Below are 17,102 nucleotides of genomic sequence, written 5' to 3' on the forward strand. Positions count from 1 at the left end.
GTAACAGGGGATGCTGTGAAGAAAAAAACAACAACCACGTGGCTGTGTTGGGGAATATTAATATATTACATCTACCTGAAAAGCCACAGTATAGCAGGTGGAAAGAAGATTTACTGTATATGAAAAACTGATAATTTCTGGGAAATTATGAATGCTGGTGTAGTCTACTTAGACTATCTTCAGAAAAACCTGTACTGAGGTGAGGAACAACAGAGGTAGCACTTTAGATCAAGTTGAGCTAAGGGTTGCCTACACACATTCACACCCACATACATTTTTCAGTGGAAACAGCAACAGGCATTCTCTCATAAATAAGGTGCAATAAGCTTAAATTAGATATCATTCAGAGCTATAGATCTCTGAGATATTCAGATAGTGAAATGCCTATAAGGGATATGAGATTCTGTAAAGTAAGCATATGACATACAATATCTGTCAGCAATACACATCATTGCCTACAACAGCTAGAGTATATAGAGTACTAACAATGCCTTCTAATGACTTATATAATCTTCATATGACCTATACAACCTTCAAATGTCCTTTACAACTTTACAACCTTTAAATATCCTATACAATCTGCAAAGGTCCTCACAACATTGGACTTTAACAGGTGGGTCTGTTCCATTTTCTCACAGACAGCAGGGATAAAACAATAATAATGCAAATATTCATAGCAAATAACCATATAATCATGTATGGTTAAGGTAGCAAAATGAATTGGCATATCAAGGCAAATTCATATGTGACTTTAAAATTAAGACATTCATTTTAAATTAGAGACATTAAGAAATGTTGGTAACAATTTATATTACAGTGTTCATGTTACACAATACTACTATAATTTACTACTGTAGTAATACCATTAACAATGCTAATACAAAAAATATTTACACAGTAATTACATGTAGGTAATTAATATTAACTTAATGTTACTACTTTGTTATAACTACGCAAATACATAGTAACATAAACACTAAAATAATGTTTATACTTGAAATGTAATGTTAATAATTTTAATCTCAACGAATCTCTCTGATGCAGTGATCGAGAAGTCATCCTGCTAACGAGCTCTGAAAGAGACGTTATGATAGCCGTGAGGCGAGCTGGTCTTATCTCGCAAACAAGCTAGGGAATGGGAGGTCCGCTGGGATTTACCCGGTAGGGCTGCACCCATTGAGTCCCCAAATCGCCTTCAGCACTGGGCTGCTGGGCCGGACTCTTACCTGTAAGGAGTACTGCCTCAGTCAAACTCCCCACCTTCCACTGTTCCCGGGGCAGGTCACCTCCCTTCCAGGGCGATGGCCCGCCTGCCGGGGGTGACCGGATGCGAGCAGGGGCCACTCAGTGAGGACGAACCACTTGGGTTCGCCTCGGGCAGGGGGGACGCCACCACCCCTTCCTCGGCCTCAGCCTTTTTCATTCCGTCCGGCCTTCTCGCCCTTTGGAGCATTCGTTAATGATCCTTCTGCAGGTTCACCTATGGAAACCTTGTTACGATTTTTACTTCCTCTAGATAGTCAAGTTTGATCGTCTTCTCGGCACTCCGCCAAGGCCCGAGAGGAGCCTTGGACCTCACTAAACCATCCAATTGATAGTAGTAACGGGCGGTTACTGGGAATTTCTCGTTAATCGGAAATAGTCTACAAGTCATTTAGCGCCAGGTTCTTCACAAACATGTGGTGCGTGATGGTTGAGGGGGCGGCACTCATTCGGCCGCAACCTAGCCCCGTCTCGAACGGCTCTACTCGCTGGGCCCTCGCAGGCCGGCTATCCCAGGCTAATTGGAGTCCTGCGGTGCTGCGGTATCATTACGTTTAGGGGGGGATTCTGACTTAGAGGTGTTCAGTCATAATCCCACAGATGGTTGCTTCCCACCAGTGGCTTCTCATTTCCTCTCATACTGAGCAGGATTACTATTGCAACAACACATCATCAGTAGGGTAAATCTAACCTGACTCATGATGGTCTAATCCCAGCTCACATTCCCTATTAGTGGGTGATCAATCCAGCGCTTGGTAAATTCTGCTTCACAATGATTAATGTTACTACTTTGTAATAACTAAGCAAATACATAGTAACATAAACACTAAAATAATGTTTTTTTACTTGAAATGTATTGTTAATAATTTTTGTTAAAAGTTTTTGCAGCTTATACTAATATTAATACATTTTAACATTTAATGAGACATTTATGTTGACATTGTGTTCCTTTGTTGGGTCACCAAATTATGTCCAATGAAGCCCTAAAAAAAACTGCTGTACAACTATACAACCTTTAAATGTCCTATACACATATACAATCTTCCAATGAACTATGCAATTGTCAAACAGTAAAAACAAGTAAATCAAAATGAAATAGATTTCTTACAGTTGGATGTGTCTGGACTGTAAATTAAATCCGTAACACTAATGAGCAAAGCATCTGTGACTGAACAAGTGACAGACTGTGTTCAGGCCAATGGTTTCATCTAAATTATAGTTTGAGTCACGTCACTCATTCTCATTTCAGATGACGGGCCACAATGATGGAGGATCTGCAGTTATTTGAATCATTGTCGCCTCAGCGCTCCTACTGCTGGCCCCCATCCAGGCCCATGACAGAAGCTGATAGCTGAGCAGAGGGGCGTGACGACAAAGCACTGCTGGCATTGCATGATGAGATGTACTGATGTTAATGGTGTCCTGTCACTGCTGCCATTAATCAAGCTTTGCATTTCTCAGTAGTGGAGCACCAAGTGTCCTCAAGGTCCAGGTCCAGGTATGGCACAAATCAGCTGGCCTAGCACTAACTTAATGACTGCTTGGCCTGGCATCTCTGGACCTTCTGCACAACACCATCATTTCCTCCCAGCATGACAAGGAGACCACACCCCTTTTTGTGATTCACACACCATGGAGACTTCTTCTCCCATTATTATTGGTGGTGATTGCTAAGGCACTGCTAAAGCTGGCGTCACACTAACAGTCTCAAAACATCTTGATTTTGAATCATCTGGATTACAATCAGCGTTTGTGATGATATGAAGATGAGTGCGATTGTAGATGAAAATGTTGAGATCAGCTTGACGTCTTGTCAGTCAGAAAAAGAAGAAGCTCTTTGGTCACTTGAGGAGAACACAATAGTCCACTATTACTATTGCTCATAATTGCAGCAGTGTATCCATTAGCTGGTAATTAACAGTTTTTGACCATTAAACTGCCACATTGTGTGACCAATTAAAAAATGGTCAAACACAATGTCTGGTGAAATGATTAACACAAAGCTTCAGCAGCCCCTTTAGTTTATGCCACAAGTGTACAGCATGAAGTCATCTTAATGATGAGAGCGCTTCACTGCCATGGTCAGGTTTAAACTTTCCCAACAACTTGAAAAGTCTTAATCTGCAACTAGAAAGGGTTGTATCCCCCACACTGGCAAAATCTGCCTGCATTATTTTCGTCTTGTATGTCAGAAGTGTGAAGCTTCTCAATTTAGATTGCCATGAAACAGCTTTCCGTTGCCTGAAGCTGAAGAGAAATTCTGCACACATTTGACTTCACATCAGCAGCAAAATGCTTCTGTCTATGAGGAAAATAGTAAAAAAATAGAAAGAAATAATCCAAGGTGAGAAATGACATGACATAACCTAAGACATTTTTGCTTTTGTTTTGAAAGCTTTTATTTGAATTAAACGCTAATTCCCTAACTGTCATTTTGTTTATAGAAAAGCAGCTATAATGAATGTCTCGGTTACTGTTGTAACCTCCATTACCTGATGGAGGGAACGAGACATTGTGTTGATGTAGTGACACTAGGGGTCGCTCTTGGGAGCCCCAGACACCTCTGATTTTGCAAAAAGGCCAATGAGAATTGGCAAGTGGAATTTGCATGCCACTCCCCTGGACATATGGGTATAAAAGGAGCTGGCTCACATTCACTCATTCAGGTTTTGTGCTGAGGAGCTGAGACAGGGTCCCGGACATTTCAGCAGGTAGTACGGCATTGTGGCAAGAGGGACACAATGTCTCGTTCCCTCCATCAGGGAACGGAGGTTACGAGTCAGAAGGGGAACTTCTTGGTTACTGTCGTAACTTACGACAGAACCAAGACGTTCCCCTTCTGTCACTCACTCGACATTGTGTTGATGCATTGACACTAGGTACCCCTATATGAAATGGCACAACTGTTGAACTGTGTTACGTGAACTGCCGATGCAGGTGCAAGCAAGAAGCAGCGTGTGTAATAGCAGGTGCACCGGTCAGCACGTAGCCTCCCCCAATGCCCCAAAAGACGTCATGTAGTTCCCCACATATAGTAGGTGCGCGAAGCACGCACCGGACACAGCAACAATATCCTCCTGGGGCAGTACTTGTAGGTTCACCACCTGATCCCTGAAAGGGGTCATGGGAACCTTGGGCACATAGCCCAGTCGGGGTCTCAGGACCACGTGAGAGTCTTGCGGACTGAACTCCAGGCAGGTGTCCCCAACCCTCTTGATGGAGGTGAGCACAGTTCAAGGACAGAGGGCTTTCAGCTCGACTGACTCTGGGGGATCAAACAGGACTCTCCGAAGGCCCAGGAGGACCACGGATAGATCTCATGAGGGGGAGAGGCATGGCCTAGGAGGATTCAGCCTCCAGACATCTCTCGGGAACCTGATGATCAGGGCGTGCTTCCCTAGGGAGGGGGACAGCCATCCCTACAGCCTCTCCTGCAGGAAGGAAAACACTGACCCGACTGCAGATCTCTGGGGGTCTTTGCCATGGGAAGAACACCAACTCGTGAACAAACGCCACTTCAGGGCATAAAGCTGCCTTGTAGAGGGAGCCCTGTCCTTAGTGATCGTGTCTACCACTGCCAGTGGTAGGCCACTTAGTTCTTCTGCATCCCGTCCAACATGGAGGTTCCAGAGGTCAGGTCACTGAAAATCAAGATCAAGCAAGCTTTTGCCCTTCTGCTCCACGGGAGGTTTCTGTCCTCCCTGAGCTTGCCTTAGGACACCTGCATTACCGTTTGACAGGTGTACCACCCCAGACAAACTCCCCACCTGCCACTGTCAGGGCCTCCCTGCCTCACCGTGTGAGTAAACGATAAGTGTAGTGCTATTTCACCGGCGGTGCCCAGGGTGGACCCTGGGGCCTCCCACTTATTCTACACCCCCATGTCTCTTCACAGTGGCAGACTAGAGTCAAGCTCAACAGAGTCTTCTTTCCCCACTGATTCCACCAAGCCCGTTCCCTTGGCTGTGGTTTCGCTAGACAGTAGGTAGGGACAGTGGGAAACTCGTTCATCCATTCATGCGCGTCTGCATAGCAATAGGCTAAAAATTATTCAGATCAATTTAGCAACTGCAAAGCAATATGCTAAAAACTATCTAATTGTTTTTGCAATTGCATAGCAACATGCTAAAACCATTTAGCAACTGCCATCTTTGCAGCCGCCCACCACACCCAAGCATCGTGGCAGCAAGTTTTGTATGCACAATCACCACTCACATTTTTTGCAGAACATTTTAAAATGTACTTTTTTTTTTTTTTAAATAAAGTGTGACATTACTAATACAACTGTTTATTCACTCTCATCACAGCAGACAGGCACTCTCCATCTACAGTATAATTTACACAAGAATACAAACACACACAAACACCCTGGTTCACTATAAAATCTCATTCTTTGCATTGTATCAAGGAGGAACAGCCTGCTAGTCTGGAGTCTATGACTAGACAAACAGACAGTGAGGGAAATACATTCACAAACAAGCATAAGCACACACTTTTGCATGGCAAGAGGAACAAAGCTGGAGGCTGACATCTCTAAGCCTTGCTGTCTCTGCTAAGCTCAGAGTCAAGAACATAATGCACTGATATACACCAGAGAAAGTCAAAATACCGGAGCACTACACCCAGGGTCTAATAATCATCTGAGTCAGCATGCAGTCCAGTAGCATTTGTGTGTATATTAAAAGATATTACAAAAATCTAGTGGAACTGCTTTGAATGTCTCAACCAGCTTTCGTTTTATTCCTTTTTTTCTTGTTTATATTAAGCACAAATCTATAGGCTGTCTTATCCCTGCTCTGAGCAGTGCTGCAGTTAAAGTGAGAAATGGAAAAATATATTTCTAAATTCTTGGCCCAATAAAACCGTCAGAGCCAAAAATATTCTGCATGAATATATAACAATTCAATATATCAGTCTTGTAAAAGAATAAAAGACCACTCAACCTGACCTGAGATCCTATTTACACCTGGTACTTCCGTATTGTGATATATTTCTGAGTGAAATAGCTTATTGAACAAGAAAAATATGTAGGGTGGGAACTTGATTTGATCAATCGGTTTTTATTTTATTTAACCTTTATTTAACCAGGTTTGTCTCATTGAGATATAAAATCTATTTTTCAAGAGAGACCTGGCCAAGATAGCAGAACAAATTAGATCACACAATCACAAAACAAACTCAAAAGAGGCAAAGACAACTCAAGTGCATTTCAATTAAATAAAAGTGCCATTAATTAAAACATTTGTACATCTGGATGGACTCATGTTCTATAGTTTTAACATAACCTTTAAAATCATTTAAGGAAATTAGGCACTGTAGTTTAAGTGTTTTCTGTAGGTCATTCCAAGTAAAAGGTGCAACAAACATGAAAGCCTTTTTGAACAACTCTGTCCAGGCTTGAGATACATTCAATGAAATAGTTTTCTGGGACCGTAAAACATAAGTACTCTGTGTAAAAGAAAGAAATTCAGATATGTAACATGGAAGCCTGCCTATAATGCCCTTATATATAAAGATATAAAGGTGAGTAAGCTGGCGAATTGATAGAGAAGGCAAATTCACTGTGGAGTAAAGTGTACAGTGATGAGTGAGGGGTCAGCAATTTGAAATAAATCTTAAAGCTCCATGAAACACAGCATCCAACCTCTGAAGACACTTACATGGTTGTTGATTGGATTGTGAAAATTGGCTGTTTCATATCGGAATGAAGGCAGATCTGAATGTGAGTTTGCATTCAACACACAAACACACACCCCGTCCCCCATGCTACTCATGCCATAACCGGTAACCAGGGAAATTGAGCAGTGATCTTAACACACTGATGAGCTAACTGACAACATTAATACATAACCAGCCCATAAATTCACACAGCACATCGCGGTCTATGCTTACGATGAGGCAGTAACTGTTGAGAAACAAGCAAGTAAAACATCACAATATTTCAACATTTTGAACCACAATACACTAAATATAAAGGGAAAATGAACACTCAGTCATACTGTCCCAACATACCTCCAAAAGATGCTTGTATAAAAAATATGAATAAACTCCAGCCACTTTATCCTCAACCGACTCGCGGTCCAATTTGAAGTGATCACCTCTGGAAGCATTCAGGTGTGAAATGCCTCAAATACAAACGCTAATTCCCCGTTACCAAGGTAGTTTGGGGAAGGGAACAGGGTTTTGGCAGGGAAACAGCAGAAAATAAACCTCTTTATCTCTGCATTAGCTGCTTTGATGCCAAGTTTGTTTACATGACAGGCTCTTGAAGGGGTGGTGTTAAAACTAACTAAAAACTTGGCTTAAGTGCAGCGCATGCTTGCATATGTCAGCAGAGAAGGGTCATTCAAATCACCGGAAGAGCAAGTTATAACATTTTGATTAAAGATAGCAAATATGTATAGTTCACAATAAGACCAGTAACATGCATTTATAAAATAAATATGGTCAATAATGATTTAATGCCAACTTTAAGATTGACCCGATTGCATGTGATCAGGTGAGAAACATCGCTGTTTACATCTGGTTGCTTAAATGCATCTCCTGTGACCACTTGTGTTCGGATTTCCAGGGGAGGATAGCAACCTTTATTAAACTGAGCTTCAGATGTATGTGCTTGTCATCTGTGTACCTGCATGTTGAAATCAGACACACTGATAAAGATCTGTGAAGTTCTCGTGCTTGTATATGTATTCGCTTTTACAGAACGGATAGTAGACGAATTCCAGCAAAGCTTAAGCGGAAGGTTGTTTTAGCACAGCAGTTGATTGACAGGTGAGGGGTGGTGCTTCACTGCTGTCCAGGATGCATTCAGGATTAGTGTTTACACCTCAAATGCGATGTGTTCACATGCTTTTTTGACTACATCCATATGTGTATTTTGTAATCTGATTACCAAACGCTGACCACTTGTGAAACACATCTTAATACCAATTGTAGAAGTAAGGGTAATTCACACTGACATTTATTTTCTATGAGAGTCAATTGAATGACAGTGGCCATTGTCGTTGCGATAAATTTGAGCAGAGTTGAACTCAATGCGAATGAGCAGTAACGAGATGTGGTGACTACCAATAGGATTGCAAACAGTGATGAACTGCCTGGTATAGTAGGATAGAGCAGTTAAGTATGAATGAATGTAAACAATAGCACAAAGACTCTTGCAGCCTCCAGAGATTTATTTGCTGTCTGCGTGAACTGGTGTCAAAAATGAACTTCGGTTTTTTTAAGAGGCTAAATTTGCCCCTTGAAAATTATTTTCAGGGTTTTTGCTTACCCTTATAAAGGCAGTTTTATACAAAATCATATAAAACACAGTGTCATCCATTTATGTCAAGTACTTTCATTGAGTCAATTAATTGAACAATTGAGGCTCTACTAGTATACATTTAAAAAATAAACTTGCTGACACTTTTGTTACATTATACAGTTCTCTGAAGTTTACTCTGAAACTGTTCTAAACACATAACAAAACATCAGAGTTATTAGGAGTGCTAATCAACAAATGTCACTTCATAGGAACTTTATATTCAACAACACTCACCTCCGAGACAATAAATACAGACATTTGACAGCTACAGGTCACTACAGTGTCCGCAGGGGCACTATACCCAGAACTACATAAGTGTCAGGAGTTTGTGCAGGGAAGAGGTGAGAGAGTGAGGATCCAATTGCAAAACTTTAATAATAAACAAAAAAAGATGATTCAATGAAGGCGGTAAACATACAGGAACAAGAGAAACGTGTGGGTATAAATACACATGGACAAATGGACTAAAGTAGACAGCTGAAACAATGAGGAAGGGAACCAGGAAACCAGATATGATGAAGGCAAAAATACATTTCAAAATAAGAGTCCACTGAGAATGTAAAAAAAAAAGTATTTGCAAACATAAGAACAATGATGAAGGACAATGTGACAATAAGTCTAATCGAATATAATAAAATATAATAATAAATGCTAGACATAAGATAAAAAGGGAATTCACTCTGGGGCCATTTTTGCCCCCACATTAATATCTTGGCCATTTTCATCTCTTTCAGTGTTATTTTTGACCCATGCCCTGGTTACTGTCTGACCCTTGTGTGAATGCCTCAAAAGTGTATGAGTGGTAAACGTGAATCAATAATCTCCCATTTACAAAAGTGTTGTGTAGGAATCAATAGCTGCCTCCAATCTCTTCAGGCCCTCTGAACATGTATCATCATTTGCTGATGTTAGGTTTCTGCTTCCAAACATTCAGGCATGGATTCAACATCTGCATAGAGAATTTTTGAGTGCACAATTCAAGTCGACTTACCCAGAACTCCTAGTCTGTAGTTCATGGTGACCACAATGACGTTGCCGTACGCTGCGAGCACGCTGGCATCAAACATGTTTCCGGTTCCTTCCATATATGATCCACCATGAATGAAAAGCATGACAGGTTTCTTCCTACGGTCACGGATGTCTGAAAAAATAAAATAAAAATCACAATGTGGAAAAAGAGAGTTTTGCGTAAGTGAGATCTAAAGAAAGATACGAGTCACTTTATAGAACTGCAGATGTCTTTATATGAGTGTGATGGTTAGATCATTGTTTTGAGTGTACATAGGTGGACTTTAATTTATGCTGATTGCTGGGTCACTTTAAACAACAATATTCTCTTACTTTTAAAGACATAACACACAAACACACTCACACACTGAGATGCAGAGGAAGCTGCAATGAAGCGTCGCTATAGTAACTGCCTCAATTTAATTTCCCCATCTATCCAACAGAGGCCATTCCATCAATGTGACTTGCTCTCATTGACTGTTGCCATGGAGATCGATTATGTAGACACACATACTTTCACTTTTATAACCCCTTGACACCCTCAATCACCATCTGAATCTCAGCTGATTTTATTAAAGCAGATAACTGATAAAGTCAGACATTCCAAGATGCAGACTGAGAACTTATCCACGTACACACACACACACACACACACACACACACACACACACACACATGTTGTGTTTCCATGTTTTATGGGGACTTTCCATAGACATAATGGTTTTTATACTGTACAAACTTTATATTCTATCCCCTAAACCTAACCCTACCCCTAAACCTAACCCTCACAGAAAACTTTCTGCATTTTTATCTTTTCAAAAAACATAATTTAGTATGATTTATAAGCTGTTTTCCTCATGGGGACCGACAAAATGTCCCCACAAGGTCAAAAATTTCGGGTTTTACTATCCTTATGGGGACATTTGGTCCCCACAAAGTGATAAATACACGCACACACACACACACACACACACACACATACACACACACACGTGCATTATAAGTCATTTATATGCAGTTATAACAACATAAATAAAAGGGTGACTTTCATGTGATACTTGCAAATAGTGAGCCAATTTAAAATTGCATTTTTATAAATGCTTAATAAAGGTGCTTATTTATAATTTTTTATCAAAATCATGAAAAGTCATAATTCATTATTTAAATCATGATGCAGCAAAAATAGGCTACTATAGTGAGATTAAAGTGTTTTGTGTTTCTGTTTGGTCACTTTCCTTGTCACTTTGATGTCAAAATGAATGGTGCTACTCCAAGTGGTGTCTTACCAACAGTTTTCTGCAATGTATAATCATTCTTATTCTCTCTTGTTTATCAAAAATATATAGATTTCCCACCATCGCTTCATTGTATGGGCTATGTCTGAACTATTGTTAATAGTACCTGGCAAAACTTAAATTTAATTTTGATGTTTTATCAACATAAGTAACCTCAAAAAGGTTACCTTAGTGCAAAATGGATACCAATAATATTAATGTTGAGATGCATGAAATATTACCATCAATAACCTATGAAAGTGTATCTTAATGTAAAGTGAACACCTGTGAACCATTTATTAATAAGTTAAAAACATTAGTAAACTATGAGTGCTGTAGATGAGCATGAAGACCTGAAAGGTTTGGTATTTTGTCACCAACATGACAAGCAAAGTTACATAAGCCATTACTAATAAAGACATTAGACTAATAAAGACAAACATAAAGCCTTTTAATCTCACTATAGTAGCCAATTTGTGCTACATGACATAAATAAGAAATTATGACATTTCATGATTTTGATTATAAATAAGTATTAATAAGTACCTTTATTAAGCATTTATAACATGTGAGTTTAAATTGCCTTACTATTTGGCAAGTATCCCATGAAAGACAACCTTTTTGTTCATGTTGTTATAACTGCATATAAATGATTTATAATGCATTTGTTGATGATTTATTAGTCATTAGAACACTTTTTATAAACCCTTGAAAAGGGAACCTTAATGTAAAGTGTTACAATTAACACTAACCCAACCACTACATCTGAAGGGAAATGTTATGTTTTTTTCTAAACAAGGACATCCCCAAATGTCCCCAAGAAACATTTTGCCAGATTTAGCTCACCTCTTGGGACACATTTGTTCCCAAACTGCAGTATAGCTAAGTAAACCCACCCATACAAAACATATTTGTTTTTAAAATCATGGTTGGACTTCACATTGATTTCTATTGTTTTTATATTACACTAAATTCAATTGCAGTTACTTTACACTGACCCTTCTCATATCCCTAAAACTTTTTTTTTGCATTTTCAAATGTTAATTAAGACATTATTTAGTTCATTTACAGTAATAAGCTATTTTCCTTATGGGGACCATTAGGCAGTGCTTACAATGTAGGTAATGTTGGGTTATATTTTCAACAATATCAAAGTCTGATCAATACACACACAATTTCTGTCACACATGACAGGAGAAATACTGTACACATACTGTAAGCTGTGACATGTACAGACACATTGAGGTTGTCATGTATGAGTGTCACTTAATCCAATTAATTTCAGTCAGGATCAAACCAGAACAGTTTCCCAAAAAACACACACACTGTTACACATCCCTGAGAGCAGCATTCCAACCCTCAATCTCTTGCCCCACATTTCCCCTCACCCTTGTACTGTGTGGATCTGTCTGTGTTTTCTGCTTCATTTCAAAACCACTGTTTTTCTTTCTTCTTCTGTCTTTTTCCCAAACCCTTTTAATGGATTTATTTCAGTTCTCAATTTGTTTATGTCTTATAACCATAAAAAAAAATCCAGTTCTTTTATTTTCCCCCCTTGGTGTCCTTGTGTCCTCACATTCAGACCCTGTAAATGTACCATAAAATGGACGTACAACAGGAGGGTGAGTAGTTCTGTAAGCAAACAGAGAAACATGGGCTGTGTTTGAAAGCTGAAAAATGCTGCCTTCTCAGGCAGTAAATGGAGGTTGGGAGGCCAAATGCACATCCAGATCCAATGTTTGTGTATCATTCTGTCTATATTCCTTCAGATTTTGAAGGCTGGAAATTGATTTCAGAAAGTATTGATTCTTTGATACAGAAGCACAGGGAATCGAAAATCAGGGGACCGGATTCCTCTTAGGGGTGTGACATAATATTTCGTCATTCATACTAATATAAATCATTAATAGTGTGAATTATGCTTTATATTGCACTGATTATTGTAAGATCTCACCTTGCCACAATTTAATTTTTTCAAATCAATGAAATTAGTATGAAAGTCTGGAGTAGAGTCAATTCCATGATTTCTGATATCAAATAGCCCTATTTTGAAGGCTGAATATATGTTTCCTTCACAGCCTATGATATGTCAAAGATTCTGTGTGTGCTGTCTGGTGGTTGGTGGAAAGTATAAAAATGGCGTGAGATGAAACTTGTGACTCAAGTTCTACTAAGAAATAAGCAGTACTCACTAATCATTAGATGTTACGGTGCTTTGAAATCCTGTTCGAAACCAGTTTCCTAAGGATGTACCTTCATGCACCAAACGCTGCCTGTTTAGTCATTGACTGGGTTTGGGAAAGTAGAAAAGAGGAGCAATATTGAAGTAAAGTGGGAGAGTAGGACAGGGTGTGAAAAGGAATGCTCTAAAAAAACATAAACCAATTTAACGCACCTACAAACACACAAATACACGCAGAGATAGAACGGCTCTTCTGCTCACCTCTGATTCTCTCATGCAGAAAGGAGACAATGGGGTGATTAGAAACCAACTTGTGTTTACTGTTCAGCGTGTTTGCATGTGTGTGGGTGCGAAACCGCAAACATGTTCACATTCTACCATTATGTCCCTTGGATGGTGGGAAGCCTCTATCTCTTGTGTGAACTTAATTAGCTCTGAATCCATTATACACAGCCACATAGACAATACTTTTCTCTATTCTCCTGTCGCCCTCATCCAATTAAACTTGTGCTAAAAAATAATAGTGTATTTCTTACTTGAGACCCTCGCTCCTTATATGCTGCGTACCAAATGCCATTGTAGCTATTGCTTGTAAATTTTGTGTTACTAAAGTAAACTCAAACAAGTTTTGGTTAGAAAGTGCAATTTATGCTTTTCTGTGGTGTTATTGTGGTACTGTGTAAAATTTGATTGACAGGATCCATGAGTAATTGGAGAAAAGATTAATCGGTTCTTCACCATCAGATATTGATAGTTTGGATCAATCTGTTAGAAAGCACGTTCTTTACCGTCTGAAAAAAACAAAACAAACGACAATCTCAGCTACTAACAGTCTAGTGATAATTATTCACCCTTCTGGCTGCGCCTGACAGCAGGCTTTTCCTTGCTTCTCTAGAGTTGGGGCAAAATTGTTCATTGTGTGTTCACGTTAGTTCATAGTGCATTAACTAATGTTAACATGCGCAGCTTTTGATAAGAATGTACTAAAAATGTATTACTATATTGTGATTTATATTAAACAAGATTAATAAATGCTGTAAAGGTAAAACTTGTTCATTTTTAGTTCATGTTAACTAATGTTTTTAACTAATGTTAACAAATGGAACCTCACTGTCAAATATTACCAAATATATCCTTGAGGATATATAAGCCATAGCTTTATCTGAAGAACATATCAAAATGTAAGTTATTATTTGCTTAACAAAATTGCATTTGCGTATGCAGATATTCAAATATGCTGTGCACATAGTCAGATTTGTTATCAGTGACACCAAATGCCATTGGTCCTTGAGTATCTCTTGACCAATTGCTATGTGCTAATTTTGACAATACGAGAGTGCAAATGAGATTTGAGAGCTATGGCAGAAGGGAAGATATAGTCCTATGCCACTGTATGATTTCATTGTCTGGAAAAGAGTAGATTGATCATTCTGCATAACTTCTAATTTTGTATTTGGAATTACGTAATGGTGAGTAAATGATGACATAATTTTTTAGTGAACAATCCCTTTATATCAACAGACTTATGTTACATTACACTAAGTGAAAGAAAACATATTAAGCAATGGCAAGTATGAGGGAGAGAAAGAGAGAGGGACATTTTATAAACAGAGACTAAGAGAGTTTATAATAAGGAGATGAGCTGAGTGGTTCTGAAGGACCAGAAAGCCGGCGTTTGAGGGACTGATCATTTACAGGCTGCCTAATAAGCCGAGGCGCAGTCAACAGTTCGGGTACAGACTGTCTCTTAGTGCCTCTTAAACATGGGATCAATACTGTAAAGAGCACTTTCAGTAGGATAAGACTGAGGCTGCAGTAGTGTTATGAATACTTCAAAGTGCTACCTTTAACATACCTATCCAGTCAACGACACATCTGCATCGCCACTCACACATCTCACACCTGTATACCTGCCTTTAAAAGCCTTTAAATATAAATGGAATGTATGTTGAATGAACTACTTTTATGGTGCTTTTTTGTACTTTTCAGAGTTTGGCAGCAACTGGTCACTATCAAAACTCTGCTAAGTGTCTCCTTTTGTGTCCAATGTATGAAGAATGTCATAGGGGTTTGGAATAACATGAGGTTGAGTAAATGATGAATTTTCTTTTTTGGGTGAAATATTTTCTTAAAATAACTTAAGCATTGCAGCCAATTTAAAGGTCCCTTTATGTCTGTGTGTGACTGTGGTCTAATTATCTTTGAAATTAATAGAGAGGAATCCCCAATCACATTCCTTATATGAAAAGAAAGGGGGGAGGTAGTCAAATATATAGAAGAAGCAAGAGAGAAGGGTCTTTTCACCAAAACAAAGACCTTCCTATCCTTCTATCCCAACAGCCTTACCTTCCACAACCACAGAAACAAGACAACTATTCTTGTTTGCCATCTCTGCCCCTCCCTCCCTCCCTCCCTTCCTTCCTCTCTCTCTCTCTCTCTATGTTTCATCTCATATAATGGGACTTATGGACTCTTTCCTTCTTGCAAGAACACTTGTTTTAATTTTTCCCCATCTTGCTTTTTTATTTTTATGAATTTCCCTTTCCTCTCCTGCCACTGCTTTTTAATGTTTCAGTGCTCAGAGCATTCTTCTCTCTTTAATCTTTCTTATGCTATCACTCTACAGTAGCCTCTCTTTCTCTCTCTCAACATCTTGCAGGGGTTCCAAAATAGCATGCTGAAATTAAGTTGATTTGATTTGTTTTTATTTAAAGAGGATCAATCACTGACAACCAGCAGCCACACACACATCTGATGTGACCACACACATGAACTATTACACAGAAAGCACAAATGAAAGCCTCGTTTTTCAATCTCATTCTCGCTCCTTATTTTTTTACCCTCGTTCCACTCTCTTTCTTTCTCCATCCTCAATACTCAGCTCTCTGCCTTTCTCACTTGCACGCTCTCTCTTGTTTATTTCAGGATAATGGCAAAAAGAACAATAATAGACTGGACTCTCTTGGCCGCTGTTGTGTAAATGTATGTGTGTGTGTGTGTGTGTTTGGAAAGAGTGTCCTAATTTAACCTTGTTAAGGCCCTTCTCCATAAACTTCCCCTCACCCCAGTAAGCCTCATCTAATTGGCAGTGTGTTCAGGGGGAATGTGAATGGTGAGGTGCTTGACTGGGCGAGGCTCATTAAACCTTTCTTCATCCTCCTCTCATTTAGATTACAGAAAACCGCTGTGAAAAGTACCGCTGTCTGGTCTGTTGACGAGAGAGAGGCATCACTGACTAGTAAACCAGAAACAACAAAGCATTCTGTGCAAGACAATGACTGAGCACACATGATGTTCTGTATTGAGAAAATACAGTAATTCAACAAAGCAAAGAGTTTCAGGGAAAACCTATTGCCATGTGCTGTTGGTTAAATTACCTAAATTCTGTCAATGACTGGCAAACATATTTCTAGATAACGCTCCAATTTTTACTCAAATAAAATATCAAAATTTTCAATACTGAGAAATGTAAATGGATTTGAATCTAAACATATGATAGACAAAAAATATCACCATAAATGTTGTCCCAAGTAACTTAGCAAATTTGTCTAAACAAACTTTGTGGTATAAATACATTTTTATGGTTAGTTTTACAAGCTTATTGTTTGCTGTTTGCAGACTTTATCTAGGCGGTTATTGTTGTTTCATCAATGTTAGTTTATAGTTATGTGATGAAGTTCAGAGCTCATCATTTTACTTAATGATGTTTGTGGATTGTAACCATTAGTGTGTAACAAGTGTGGAGGTCACTAGTTATCACGTACTGTGATCGCTATCCAATTTGTAAATGCCTTAAAATTAAAAGATTGTACTTGAAGTGAAAAAGTGTTACAAATTATTTAATTAATTAATACTATTAATGTTATTTGAACAAAACAAGTCAAGTGTACATTTCTTAAATTAAAGTTTTTTCAATTGTTTTACCTGTTGTCTCAACAAGACTTATTTAGTAAAAGGAAAAAAAGAAAGAAACACACACACACACACTGTTACGTTCCCGTGTTGTCTGCCCCGTGTTTTCTGTTTCACTCTCCACAGATCACGTTCCATGTCACGTTTTCCTTGT

General features: G+C 38.9%; 1 protein-coding gene across 3 annotated transcripts in view; it reads right to left on the bottom strand.

Moving 5' to 3' along the window:
• Window positions 1-17,102, bottom strand: part of LOC127658405 (neuroligin-2-like) — a 257,469-nt gene that overhangs the window by 72,084 nt on the left and 168,283 nt on the right. For all 3 annotated transcript variants that reach the window (XM_052147698.1, XM_052147681.1, XM_052147688.1), the window contains one exon: window positions 9,564-9,713. In XM_052147698.1, the coding sequence (XP_052003658.1) occupies window positions 9,564-9,713 (150 nt within the window). The remainder of the gene's footprint in view (window positions 1-9,563; window positions 9,714-17,102) is intronic.

The sequence above is a fragment of the Xyrauchen texanus genome, chromosome 2 (genome assembly GCF_025860055.1).
Source record: "Xyrauchen texanus isolate HMW12.3.18 chromosome 2, RBS_HiC_50CHRs, whole genome shotgun sequence".
Taxonomy (NCBI): Eukaryota; Metazoa; Chordata; class Actinopteri; order Cypriniformes; family Catostomidae; genus Xyrauchen; species Xyrauchen texanus.